The following is a 14,469-nucleotide window of genomic DNA, read 5'->3' as shown; positions in this document are numbered from 1 at the left end:
TTCTCTGCTAAAGCAGTGCAACAACAACATTTCTGTATTAGCTATACTTCACAACTTGCATATTTCCAAATTCTGTTTCAAAGCGAATTGTTTACATAGCTTCATAGTCAAAAAGCATACTTTGTTCTAAGAACAATAGGTGTGTTAATCAAGTCCTTAGGATAATGCGTCAGACACTTAGAGATACATGCCAGTGTTTTCTAAGAAAAAAAGTTTGTTTTTTTTTTAAATGTATTAAATCAAAGGGAGTTTTTATGAGAGAAGTAAAACAAATATTAATGGTTCTCCATATTCCTGCCCTGAAGACAGAATATAGCACACACGGCCTCCTCAATAAGAGGCTGCCCACAGAGGACAGATGTCTCTATAAGGGACATTGTAAAGTAAGCATCACTTTCTAGTTTTTCCATGTGAATTCTACTCTATAAAACTAACTTTCTAGAACAGGGAAGATGAAACAACCAAAAAGCAAACCCAAATATTATGGCCTGAACCATAATACCTGTGTTTCATTTCACTTTTACCTATCCAGGACCTCAGCATCCAATACATTCACTTTCATCTCCAAGGGTCACTGCTATACCCTCTTTGCACAGAACCAAGACGGGAAAAAAAAGAGGTATAGAAAAGTTGACACACACACACACACGCGCTCACCAGTGGTTTGTGGTAGAGGTATGAAGAGAAGGTGGGAGGAAGCAGAGAAACCCAACTTAACTCTTGCTTGCCAGCCCATAGTATCTCACTGCTGTACAAGCTTTCCACTCCTTATTATCGATAGCTTGCTGGGGAGCAAACCTGGGTGCTTCTGTCACAAGCCACAACCCACTGTGCTACAGCCACATAGGCTCAGAACAAAAAGGCTGCACAAGACCAAAGTGATCGAAGGACTTTTTCCCCCCCCCGATCGCTCAAGCTAAGAATCAAACGCAAGTCAGAAAAATGCATGCTGAATATATCTACCTTTAGGCATGCGCTTAACTGTAAGTATATGAGTAATCCCAGCGGTTTCAGTTTTGGGGATTTTAATAGTTGTATGGTTTTCATAACTACAGGAAAAACCCTTTCCAACAAACTGCCAGTGCGACTCCCTGTTGTACTACACCACAATTACTGGAACATATTTGGTATTTCTCAAGAGGTTCAGATAATGAAGAATCCTCCAAATTTTCTATTAGCCCAAACTTAGGAATTCTGCATCAGGGAGTTAAGAGCAGAACAGACAATGTATGTTAGGTATTGCAAAAGAGAGGCAGAAATATTTATAAAATTTAAAGCTTTTTTCTTTTTAGTAAGGTTGTTCGAGAGCCCAGACTGCAGCCCAACCAATGCTATTGCACAAGCACGCTGAGTTATATAAAGAGCTTTACTTTTACTCCTTTATCTGAGACATTTGAACATTTCTTCATATTTTTCAAACCACAATGTTTTCCCACATCTAAACAAGACTAAAAACAAATAGGAAAACAGACAAAAATCCTATTTTATTCTTTGATGTGTCATCAGTTTAACACTGAATCACGAGATTCTATCAAAAAAACAGATCAGTATTTACAGTTGCAAAGAATTTTATTTTTTAAAAAATGTAAGGAAAGGTACAATGCCTAGGTTGCTTTGGGGGTTTTGTTTGTTTTCTTACTGGCAAACAGACGGTTCTTGTATTTCTGATGACTACTTGTATTTCCTATGACTAAAAACAAGCAAACAAGAAAAAAAAAAAAAGAGCCCTTTCGCAGCAGGGAAAGCCACGTAAGTTTGCCATATCAGAAATATTCCCAATAAGAAAGTAAATGGTTGCAACCAGTGCTGCGCTAGTAGGGGCCACGCACACCAACAGCTCGGCTGGCCCAAGGACACTTGCTCTGGGCAGCAGCCTTTGTCCTCGGCAAGATCATTGCTGCTTTGCAATTCCAGAAACGCTTGTGAGCCTGTACACTAGGTTACTGGGCACAGCAGTATTTGGGTCAGCCATAGTCAAAATGCTCAGAGGAGCACAGTTGTAAATCAGCAACAAGAACTGCAACTCACCACCATAAAACCACCCATTTGGTCTCATACGTGCAACGGCAGCACAGCCTATGGTGAGAGCTGCACACGGATAATAAATCTCCCTTTTTCTTGAGAGGCATAATCTAATTTATTAGTGGCATTATCTTCACTCAGTTGGGGTGGAGAAGAGGATGGCTCCTCAGCCAGGTCTCCTCGTGCGGGGCAGCTGCCAGGAGCCAAGAGCCCCCAGACAAGCTCCAGCCTGCGGGGCCTCCCCTGTTCCCCCAGACCTGCCCCCCCATAAACCTGGGGCCCGCAGGCAGGAGCAGAAAGCGGTGGTGGCAGCACAGCACAGCAGATCAGTGCTGCCACCAGCACGCTGCGAGGCCTGCACTGCTGCCAGCAGCGCGCTGCCCGGCCTACACCGCCTTTCTCTCACAGCGGTTACGACACAAAGAGTGAAACGGTGCCACAGCCGGCACCACCACGTGCTTCAGAGAGGTGCTAAGGTGGTGCCGACATGGAGCAGTCCCTCCAAACCCACCAGGATTTGTCCCCACACTCCCCCCAGGCCTGGCTCAGCACAGGCCGAGCGGCAGCAGGCATTCCAGGCAGGGCTCTCCTGAGGAGGGGGCGTTGGAGGGTACTTTCTTGATATGACAACAGCAGTTTAAAAAACAACCTTCACATGAAAACAAACCCGTTGGGGCGTGCTAATGCAAGAGAATCGAGTCAAGCCCGACAGCAGACAGCAAGGCAGACGGGGGAGCAGATGCAGGCTGCCTAATAAAAGCCCACCGCTCCCCAGCGGGCAGGGACTGCCCTCCTGCCAGCCCACTGGGGCTTCCCAGCACTTTCAGAGCACCCCAGCAGGATGGCCCTGTGTGTTTCCTCCTCCCCGTCAGGGCCCACCAAGAGCAGCCATGGCCAGGGTCCTGCTGGTCCCTCCTGGCCCACCCAGGCCCCTCTCCCAACAGCCCTGCAGCTGTTTTCTGTACCACGAGGAGCAAAACCACCAGAGGCTGAGGAGAAAAACCTCAGTCAGAGGGCTTCCAGCTGGGTAAGGAGGCCAACCTGAAGCCCTCCCCACAAAGCAAAGCTTCCCAAGGAGATGCAGAAAGGGAAGCAAGGCTGCTGAAGGGACTCCACCAACAACCTTTTCACAGGCTACAGATACGAGGAAGGCTGGGCTTCATTTTTTTTCCAGACAGAAAGCTTGCAGCAGACCCTGCTCCCGCAGGCAGCAGCTCTGACACAACCCACGCACAGCCCCCTTGGGCACCCCCCAGGGCTTTCCGACCTCCACCTTTAAGTCCCACTCCAAATTTACTCACATTAAGATGAAGAAAAACAGCAGCTTTCTTTTGAGCATTTATTGAGGACAAAAAAAATAGCCACTAAAATAAACCAAAACAGAGCTTTAAAGCAGGTCTCATGTATCTGTTATTAAGCAGGAAAGAAAAAAGCTTTAAATCAAGGGGACCACATCAATGGACTCCACACACAAGTATTAGGTGAGACTCAGTACCAGATCTGAAGGCAAGGATTCAGTTTTGTTTTAAAGAGGCTCAGAATACATTGTACCACACTCCCGACTGATGTTCAGAATCTAACTGAAAGTACTTATTTATCTTTAAGAAAATCCTTTCAAGGCAACAACTTTCTGACCCAGACTTGGCTACTACACTCTACATAAACATCAGTGCCAGAAACACACCATTTTTGCCAAACAAATCTAGAGGAAAAGAGATGCCATTCACACACAGACCTCCTTCTCTACTTCTCCATCCCAGGATTTTCAGTACTCTGCCACATCCCACATGCCCTCTGGGGGAACAGTCTGGTCAGTAAAAGCAAAGAAATTACGAAGGGCAAGGCATGCCATTTTCCTAGAAATAAAGGAGACCATGAGCAAATCGGCTGGCTAAGACATCTCCACAGAATTCAGCAATAAATAATATACAAGCTTGGCATTACTGTGCATGTAGCTCAGTATCTCTTCACTCATCTGAGTAGTCTCAGAAAACAAGATAAATCTGAACAAGAGCTTGAATAAGTAAATTAAAGCAAAGCTGCATTTGCCTATCAAGCAGTTAGCCAGAAGGCTGCTGCTTTTTTCAGGGCAGGCAGGCTGGCGCACCAGAAAAGCTTCCTTGCATCTTGCAGCCAGGTTAGTTGGCCTTAAAAAAAAAAAAAAAAGGAAAAAAAGAAGCTACTATCTAATCCTTCAGACCTTCTCCTTCACATACTGTTTGTAGACATTTCACATAATGCTTGTAAACACACATTATGTTATATTTGTGTGCATTTATGTAAGCTATCTTGAAAACCTCCTTTACCTACTCTTCCCTCTCAAACCCCGAGCAATCAGACATTCTCACAAGCCAAGCTCAGAGGCTGCCATGATCATAAAATAATTGAAACTCCCAGAACTAATGACTGATCACAGTTGTTCTCATATTTCTCTTCAATAAACAAAGAGCAGCCATAAACCACAACTATACTCCTCTAAAGAGAAAAGTACTGGTACTGTCTATTAAGAGCCAAAAATATAATTTGTTTAGGTGTTTTACATTTCTAGTGTTTTCTTTTCCACTTATACTTAATTATACTATTTTCCATAGAGCGAGATTTACTTTTCAGATTCATTTGTCCTCTCAGTCTTAAACTAAGAGTTAAAAAAAAATAAGGACACAGCTAAGGGTAAGTTAGCACCTGTGCCAATACTTTGCATCTAATCATCAGACACCTTCCATACTCAAGTGCCAGCAACAGATTTCCTGGTTTGTTTGGTTGTGGGTTTTTTTGTTTGTTTGGTTGGTTGTTTTTCTATTTTATTTCCATCTTTCTCCACTTAACACTTCTGCCTCCTCAAGTATTAAGCTCACCCTTCCACTGTGTGCTTTCTCCACCTCCTTTAGCTTTTCAAGTTTTAGGGACAGGAGGTTGAAAGGATGAAGAAGGATGGTCAGTTTTGCTCAGGCATGGCTTGCCCCTCTTTGGGTTAATAGCTGATAAATACGGGCCGAGTCTCTAGGGTTTCCCACAGTGCCATCAGAGAGCTCCCAGAGCACCGGTGCATCCCCTGCACCTCAAACACACCCAGGGCTCTGCTGGAAACTCCATCGGCAGCAGCCCCAGAGAGCTGGCAGAAGCAGCAGGTGATAAGCTCTGCAGTGTCGGGTGCCAAGTGACTACTCCCCCCAGATCTTTTCTCTGCTTTCTCCCTCAATTGTGACTCAAAACCAGAGAATAAAATCCCATCCCTTTTGAGATCAGTGAAAAACACTGCCACCAACAAAAATAGGACAGAGGCTTCATCCCATAGCTGATAAATACCTAGACTTGCTCATGGACCTCCAACATCAGCAGGAATCTCAGCATCTGCAGCTCTCCAGTAGATCTAGAAGACTTGGGCTTGCATTGCTGGTTTACATCTAAACACTCAAACCACATCCAACATCAAGGGGCAAACTTCCCCTTATCCTAAAAACTGGAGCAGCATGTCCTAGATACTCCCCCAGTGAAGGGCTCTGGCTCTGCAGGGCACCAACCACCCTCTTTTCAAAGGGCACAGCAGATCTTTATTACCAGCACTTGATTAACACTCAGTTGCCCACCACGTGAGACAAGTCCCAGCAATCACCACGCGAAGGGCCTGGCTACCTTCCCTCCACGGCAACGCAGAAAAACCTCACCCCAGCCAGGTGAGGATCATCAAGAAATACTCAGAGCTTCTAAATTAAGCACCAGCCCTGCTGGAAGTTGCCTGGGGTATCCCTCCCACCCCTGAATTATCTGTAGGCAAATCCTCTGTAAAGCCAGTAACAGCTTCTGTGAGTCCAATCAACTGAGTGGTTAAACTTGTGCATTCAGCAGGCAACCAAGGGAGGGATGTATTTTAATGGTAGATGTGGAAACAAAGGAATTTTGATTAGCCTTGGGACTGGAGGGGGTAAAAATACTGTTTTAGGATTTTCCCAGGATATGCATATTAAGAACTTGTCTTTTTGCCCTCTGTGTAATTTTTTAATATTTGGAAAGCAGAATTAGGCCACATTTGACCAAACCTCCAGAGCCTTGTAGGAGCCAGCAGAGACTGGAGCACAGCGACTTGCTAACTCTTGTGCTTTTACCCATAATGGGGTTTCGCTGGTGAGCAGCGAGGTTTTTGTAGAGCTATCGAAGGCTTAAAAAAACTGCTTCTCTACAAGCAGGGACCTTACCTCCGCTTTGCTTTAAAACACGTGCATGTTGTTTGCTTTCTCTAATACGAGCTGGAAATAACTTCTGCATCAAGCAACTCCAACTGCTACGCTTCTGAAACAGCCCTCCTTATCAGCGCCAGGCCCAAGGAGAACGCGGCCATCGGCGATGCTGTGCAGAGAGCCGAGACCAGCCCCACCAGAAATGCCCAGGAGAGCACGAGACCACGGCAGGGCTTGTCTCTCCCCAGCAGAGCCACGCAGGTCTCCGCCGTGGCCAACCCCACCACGACGCCGCTCCTCTGCCCCCACGGCGGTGTCGCAGCCGTACCTGCCCCTCCGCTGCGGTACCCATCAGTCCTTTACTGTTTGTTCAGCTCTTGAAAGTGCTGTAAAGCATTTGCCGTTCACCTGTCACACAGCACAAACTGATGCCTTTGAAATGAAAATCTAAAAGTAAACGTGTTAGTCGACGTCTGCGGCTGCAACAAGCACCAATGCCAGAGCGAGCCTCCAGGCAGGTAATTCACTGCAACGCTAGGCTGGCGAACAACACTATGTTTTATTTAATTAGGATGAACAGAAGAGATAAACCTCACAGCAGGGCGGGTAATGACAACATTTCAAAAATAATTCATGCCCAGGTAACAAAAGGGCAAATTTCAATTACATAAAAAGCTAAAAAAAGTTGACTTAATACATCCAAGGGGGAAAGTGAAAAAAAAAAAAAAATAATTGTACTGCATATGATTAACAAGTGGCATTTACAAGCTCTGCAAATTGGTCTTTCTGTTGCCTAATCTGCGGTCGGAAAGGAAAAGGTTTTAAGAAACGCAAACAATATAATGAAGCTGCTGATCGCACGACCTGGCTGGGCTCTGCGGCGCTGCCCAGCGCGAACCAACCACCCCACATCCCCGCTCCCCAGCTCCATCGGGTCCCTCTCCATGTTGGAGAAGACAAACCGTGCCAAGGGGTTTGGGCTTGAGCCTTCTTTAGCTGCGCATGTCACAAGAGACCATTCCCAGTGTCTCCCCAGCCGTCTGCTCTCTAGAATAAAGTGACTCTGCTACACCACCCCAGTTCACTGGAGTAAATATATCCACATATATATCCATAGGTGTTGTCCAGGAGATGTAGTACTTTGAACTTTTATTACCTTACTTATCTAACAGAAGTAACCAGCATTCCTACATTTACTACCGGACAGCAGAAGACGTACAGGAATCTAGTTCTGGGTCTAAAAGTCCGCTGAGTGAACGTGGGCACTGCAGAAAGCTCCGAGCTGGCTCTCACTTGGCTACAAGACGCACCTGAATCCTCATAGCCCACGTACAGTAACGCATGCACAACACCAGACCATCCCCTCCAGCACCATTTGTCAGTGAGGATTTAGCAGAAGTCTGTAACAGGCTTTATGTTATTAGTATTTCATTACTCCGGTGCATTTAGCAGGATACAGCGGAACATAATAGCCATCCTTTTTCAGAGGCATTTAAGGAGAATACTGATGGAGTGATGAGGGGTTGGTGTAGGCACTTTTATAAGACAGTTCAATTACTGTGGGTAATTAATAATCTTTTAGGAGAATATTAAAATACAAGAAAAAAAAATACTATCTTTTGCAGATTGCAGGCTAACAAATGAGACCAAGAGATTACCTCAAACAAACAAACAAACAAAAAGAGCACAGTGTGTGTTGCATTTTCCAAATGTTGTCATGATTGAAAACGTTGATTCCCCAGATTGGGGGGGGGGGGGGGAGGATAAAGATGAACAAATTCAGTAAAAAATAACTGAATAAAATTAAGAGCACATTTATCAAAACTGAAATAAATATTAATTCTACAGCATGAGAAAGCATCGCCATTCACAGAGCCAGCAGGTGAGGGGGAGGGTGTTTAAAATGTTTATTCTAACAACCGAGCAATGGGTGCCACCCCAAGCTCATGGCTTAGTGGCTTAGTTCATTCAGCCTGGCTGAAAGCACTTATCCAGGTTTAACATAAAAGTTAATTTGGCACCAAACAATAGATAAAACCAAGCCAAAGCCCCATCTATGATAAGACAATTTGTGTTTACGCAAGCTTAATGCATCTCCAAAACATCATTTTTATATCCAATTCAGAGGATGGCATGAACATCTGCTTTCACTTCAAGACATTAATTTTCAATTATTGAAGAAAAACAAAATAAATCCTGACAAATTACTGGTAACTGTGGAATCTTTTGTTACTCTATTAGTTTATAATAGTAATTTAGAAATCCTACAATTAACATCCTAACAAGAGCTCTCTGATTATTTTTTTTGCATGTGTCATCTGAAGCAATTCAGTAATGAATGATGTTCTGTAGCTTGCACTGATTTTACACGGATACTTTTGAAGAAAAAAAAAAAAACAACACGTTCTCTGAGAGTCACTGCTGCTGCTTGGTATTTGCTTTTCATCAATGGCATTAGAGGCAGCATCACTAAAAATGTGGGAATTCTATTTTCTCTCCGTTTGTATTTAAACCCTTCGCGTTGCCTTTTCCACCTTTTTCAATTTTTGGCCACATTTATTAGTTATGCTTGCCAGGACCAATGGGAACAGACCACAATTAAAAGGTGTTTGCACACAGGCATGAGTTTCAATCAGCAAAACCAGTTAAATACCACACAGATCCTGTCCAGGAAACCATACCGGAGGGAGAAAGAGGAAGGAAAATGGGACTTGTGGAGTTCAGGGGAGAACGCTGCTAGGCTTGTATCAAAATACACGCTCAAAAATTAAAAACTGCAGGCTAATCCCCAAAGGCAACGCTCGCTGTACTGCATGGATTCAAACGTTCTCATGGCACCAGCCCCACGACGAAACACCAACATCTCCAATTATTCCTAATCCCCCAAAAGCTACACTTGATAAAGAACAATCAAGAGTGTAATCTTATTTGATATGAGTTTTATCAATTTTAGCTGCTGCTTTCACTGTATCAATAAAATTCCACCGAAACTTGAATGAACTGTAAAATTAAAGGATAATCGCACAAGTCTCTTGTATTTGGCAATTATGATTATACTTGTCAAAATTTAATTTGTAGAATGTACTGTTCCAGTACCTGCAGGTTCTTCTCTATCAACTGGGAAAAAAAGAAAATTATATCTTTAAGACAAGTATGAAAGACATTGTTACTTCCACAGTCAACTCTGTAACTGAGCTCCGACATTGTATAATTGACTTTGCAAGCAGAACAACAGCAATATAACAAAGAAAATGTCAGTGTTTTCACAGCGCTAATCTATAGCACTAGGAGGGCCTCCTGCTGTCAGCCAGAGCTGACAATACAATAGCTTTCAAAGGGATATTACCATCACGCTTTTATTCTTGACATCAATCAAGACAAAGAGAATCCTTTTCACAAGACATTAAAAATCAAACCTTTGTATGAGCAGATAGGTAAAACAGCATTCCTTTAAAGAAGATCATTCATAGCAATCAACTAATTGGAACTCAGCAAATGGCTGAAGTATTTTTATTTACTTTGCAGATAACGAAGTAGTGAACAACCCCCTTTTTTTTTCCCCTTGACTGACACAAATGAGGCAGGTAGGGTGTGAATCAAAAGTTTCTATCAGCATTTTTGCCAACTGAAAGCGAAAAAATATGACAGCAATTCTGCAACTTCAAGTAGGATAACAAATCTAGACTTAATTAGTGCATTCTTTTGCAAAACAGTTTGATTACTGACTAGCACGTTTATGCACAAAACACCCGCGCAACCTGACAGCAATTTGCAGAACTGTCAAATTCAGCAAGCAACGTGCATCTGATGCTGGAAACCTTGTGCCACCGCCAGCCCAGTCCCCACAAACTGCCTCCAAGCCATTCCTCGACTGCATGATGCGGGACCTGAAACCTACGGCTCCGCTACCAGACCTGCGTGTTTCGCAGCCGCGCTTCCGCAGGATTGCTTCCAGAGGCGGCGGGCTGCAAGGCACAGCTACAGCTCATCAACAGGCACCAGCAACACCTGCCCTGTGCCAGCCCCATGGCGAACGCGGCACACAGCCCTCCCCAGAGCTGGTGGCCCGCAGCAAACCTCTGAGGGTGCCCGCTTGGATGTGGCCGGGACCGCTCGTAGCAGGGCGCAGGGAACTGCTGGGATGTTCTCCGCTCCATGATGGTCTGGGGTGCAAACCTTGGGGCTTTAGCAGCACTAAGGAGCGTACAGCTCTCCTTGCAGAGCTCTGGCAAAGCCACCAGCAGATCGGACTATGGGCAACAGGGCAAAGGAAGGTCCTGCGTTGAGGAAAAGCACTTCGATGGGCCCAGCTATGATGTGAAGGACAGCTTCAGAACAGGCAAGTGCGTGACTCCAAAACCACCTCCACCACGTTGTCCCCGAATGGTTTATGCTGCCAGCCAACAAAGGCTCGGTCCCTCCTACTTCTCTTCTGCCCTGCCTGACCCACAGCAACCTTCTCGGAGCCAAGGAGAGCCCTGTCCCCAGCCATCAGCTCCACGGCTGAGTGCCTGGGGGCCTGCACAGCCAAACCGATGGTTAAACCAAAGCAGCAGTGTGTTGTGCTGCAAGTGATGAATCCGCACCAGGGGAAATTCCACGGCTACTGCTGGAGTTACAGCTGCAGTAATTACTGCAACTTTCTGCGAGGCGGAACCAGATGCCTCATCACACAGACCGTGGGGCCACAGGACCCGCAGGTTTGCTGCCATCCAGTTCTGGGTTACAATTGCTTAATTTTAAATTACGTGGATCTAAAGAGTTGTCAGCATTTGATACTTCCGTCAGAGTCGGTTGCTTCTTTAATGTCAAAGGCAGCATCACTCACAGTTAATGCGCAGGCAACTTGCCTTTTGCATGCAGAATCATCCCTTTCATCACAGGCACACACCGGCTCTATTTCAGTATGTAATCTTTCTGAATGAAAAAGGATGCGCAAATCTCACTAGTGGTTAATAAATACTAAGGTTACTATACAAAGTGAAATAAATATACAGAAAAGAGAAAACCGGCAAATTGTTTGAAGTCCTAAATGCTACACATATATCCACATAATTTATGCCTGTTTTCTTCTCAGTTGAATTGGGAAACCTGTGACCTCAGAGTGCCTTTATTTATTACATCTCAATTATTTCCATGGAAACGTGTACTGTGGCAATCTACTGGGTTGCCAGCTCCCTAGACCACAAAATGTATATGATGGACTTCTTAAAAGCAAAAGATACGTATGGGCATAAGAAAAGGAAGAAATTCTATATCCTGTATACATATATATGAGTTGCCTCCTATTATTGAAAATTTCACCCGCATTCAGCCCCTTCCTTAGATTCCCTATTAGTCAGCTCATGCTAAGACCTGTAATTTACAGCCAGTTTACACTGAAGCTGAAAACACGTTTTTTGTGCCTAGAGACTAGAAGAATATTTAGAATCTCTGAGAACCGGGCTTCACCCAGCTCCCTGTTGCAAAGACATTCTAGATATTTCTGCATCGCATGGAAAACGTTTCTTGGCTGTGACTTGCCACTAAGTTACCTGCTTCAATTCCTAAAAACGCTCCTGTAAATAGCGACCTGCTCTATCTCAGAGTTAGGGATAAATTTTCGTTATACAGCATCAATAGCCTGGGAGAGAGATCGCTGCCTGAAAAGTAACGAGGTAGAAAACAAACGAATAAACGTAAATATCGGATACCGTTATGTAACGAGGTGCCAGCGTTTATTAACCGGGCTTGCAGCGTGCGTACGGTCTCACTGACGTACGGCCACGTCCCGAGCGTTAGGCGTGACACTGAGGCACAGCCACCCCAGGCTGCAGGGGCCTGCGGGCTCGGGGTGATCCCGTGCCCAGGGAAGTCGTGACCCAAGGCCTGGGCGGCCGCTGGCAACCTGCGAGCCTTGAGCCTCCTCGTTTCCAGCCCCGTTATTTCAGCGCATCTCCTGGAAATCGCTCCGGCTCTGCCCTTTCTCCTTCCCTGCTGTGTGGGGGCCCCGCACCGCCAGGCCAGGCGGCTGCCGCTCGGCGCAGGGCTGAGGGCGACGCCGGGTCGGGGGCAGCGAGTTGAGCTTGCTGCGTGCCGGCCAAGGGCTGGCTTCACGGGAACTTCGCACACATCTGAAGCCTGCTTCCCCGCGACGTGCTACCCGCGGGGACCCGGTGAGCACAGAAAATGGCCCCGCACTGAGGGGTCTCGGCGCCAGCCCGGCGCTCGTTTGGTCCAGGCGCGAGTTCTTCCATCACGAGCCGCTCCCGGGCTCTGCCTTCCAGGCGGGCACCGCGGCCCCTTTGTGCCTCCGCAACAAAGCCCCGAGGGCGGACAAAGCCGCGGGGCCCCGGAGCGGCCTCCCCGCAGCGCCCCGCGCCGGGCCCGGCCATTGTTCCCGCAGTCCCGGGCGGCTCCGCGGGGCTGCGGCCGCCGGGCTTCGCCCTTCGCCCCCCGCCCCCGCGCCGGGCACCGCCGCCAAACTTTTCCCTCGGCGGGCGGCGCCGCGGGGCTCCCGCTCCCGGTCCCGGTCCCCGTCCCCATCCCCGTCCCCGTCCCCGCCACCCCGCCCCCGGCCTCCCGCAGCCCCCCGCCCCCGCGGCGCTGCCTCCCCTCCCTGGCGGGGCCGGGGGCCGCCATTACGCGAGGGCGCCGCGGCCGCTGCCCCTCCGGGCGCCGCCCGGCCCGCCCCCGGCGCGGGGCGCGGAGCCCCCAAGATGGAGGCGGGCGGGCGGCGGCCCCCTCCCCGCCGCTCCCCTCCCGGCCGGCCGGGCCCCGGGGCGGGGGGGGATTCGCAATCCCCGCCAAGCCGGGCCCCGGCCCTGATTGGCCGCGCCGCGGAGGCTGGAGCGGCGGCGGCGGCGGCTGCCCGGGGCCGGGCGCGGTGCGGGGCGGTGCGGTGCGGGGCCGGGCGCTTACCTTTCACCGAGCGGGGCTTGGCTTGCTTCCTCCTGGACATGTCCGGGCGCCGCTGGCTCGTCCTCCCGGCCGCCGCGTCCTGCTCCGGCCCCTGCCTGCCCTGCCCTGGCCCTGCCTCGCGCCCCTCCAAACTTTCGCCGAGCTCCGCCGGGCGCGGCGGCGGCAGCGGGACCGCTCAGTGGGATCCCCCGCTCCTTTCGCCTGTTGCAATGCGGCAAGTTCAGCTGCTCTTTCCACCCCCTCGGGCACCTAGAGGTTCTCCCCCCGGGGGAAAAAAAAAAAAAAAAAAAAAAAAAAATCACAGGCGCAACAGTTGCAATTTCTTTCTTTTTTTTTTTTTTTTTTTCCTTTTTTTCCTTTCCTCCCCTTCGATGTGCAAATAATGCCGAGCCCCTCCGCGCCCCCACCCGCCTTTTTGTTCTCTTTAAAGTTTGCAGGCGCCCTGCGGCTCTCAGTCCGGCTCGCACTTTCAGAATAATACAAAAAAGCCGTGCGGGGCTGCGGAGGGGAGGGGGGGGGGGGGGAGGAGAGGGAGGGCGCGGGGAGAATCGGCGGCTAAAAATAAGCCCGGCGACGGCCCCGACAATGCGAGGCGCTCCGGGGGTGCGCCCCGGCGGCGATTTTCCTAAATCCTCCCCGCGGCCGCGCTCGGCTCCCCCCCTCGGCTGCCGGCCGTGCCCGCGGGCTGCGCTCCTCTCGCTCTCCCTCTCGCTCTCGCTCTCCCTCGCCGCGTCCTCTACTGGGGCCGCGCTGCCCGGCGCGGTGCCCGCCGAGGGGCTGGGGGGGCTCCCGGCCGCCGGCCGCGCTCGCCGCCGCCTTCCCCTGCGCGCACGCACTTGGCGGCCCGGGCCGGGCGCCGCTTGGCATGGAGGCCGGGCCCGCTAGCTGCCTCCATGGGTCATCCGCTGCGAGGCGGCACCGCTCCTGCCTTCATCGCCGCTGCCGCTGCTGCCCTGGGTTTTTATTTTCTTTAGCTCTCGCCAGCCTCCCTCTCTTTTCTTTGTCCTGGCTCCTTTTCCTCCTCCCGATCTTGCTGCTGGGGCTGCAGTGCAGACACACATAATAAAGCCAGGCTTGGCTGGAAATGTAGCTGAGTCCCAGCAGGAGGATGTGAGGAGTGGAGTCCCGGCGGGGGAGCGCTCTGATCCCGTAGGGAGCCCCGCGCAGCCTGCGCCGATCAGACGGAGAGAGAGCCAACAGCACCGAGCCATGGACGGCCCGGGAAATACAGCGGCCGCCCGCAAAACCAGGACCCGCCGCCAGCGCGGACCGGACTCGGCGCCGCCGCCGCCCGCGGAGCCGCGCGGGGCCGGGGCAGCTGCGGGAGCCGCGGGGCGGAGGGGGGGGGGGGGGGCTCCGCCCGCGGCCGCTG

The 14,469-nt window shown here is 49.5% G+C and overlaps 1 protein-coding gene across 1 annotated transcript in view; it reads right to left on the bottom strand.

Moving 5' to 3' along the window:
- Positions 1-13,280, bottom strand: part of ZNF423 (zinc finger protein 423) — a 208,163-nt gene extending 194,883 nt beyond the window's left edge. The window contains exon 1 of the mRNA XM_084294973.1: positions 13,098-13,280. Coding sequence (XP_084151099.1) covers positions 13,098-13,137 — 40 coding nt within the window. The 5' untranslated portion in view covers positions 13,138-13,280. The remainder of the gene's footprint in view (positions 1-13,097) is intronic.
- Positions 13,281-14,469: the final 1,189 nt, after the last annotated feature.

Source organism: Netta rufina (genome assembly GCF_964035555.1).
Source record: "Netta rufina genome assembly, chromosome: 13".
Classification (NCBI taxonomy): domain Eukaryota; kingdom Metazoa; phylum Chordata; class Aves; order Anseriformes; family Anatidae; genus Netta; species Netta rufina.
Note: the sequence above shows the minus strand (reverse complement) of the source record. Positions and strands in the feature narration are given on the sequence as shown.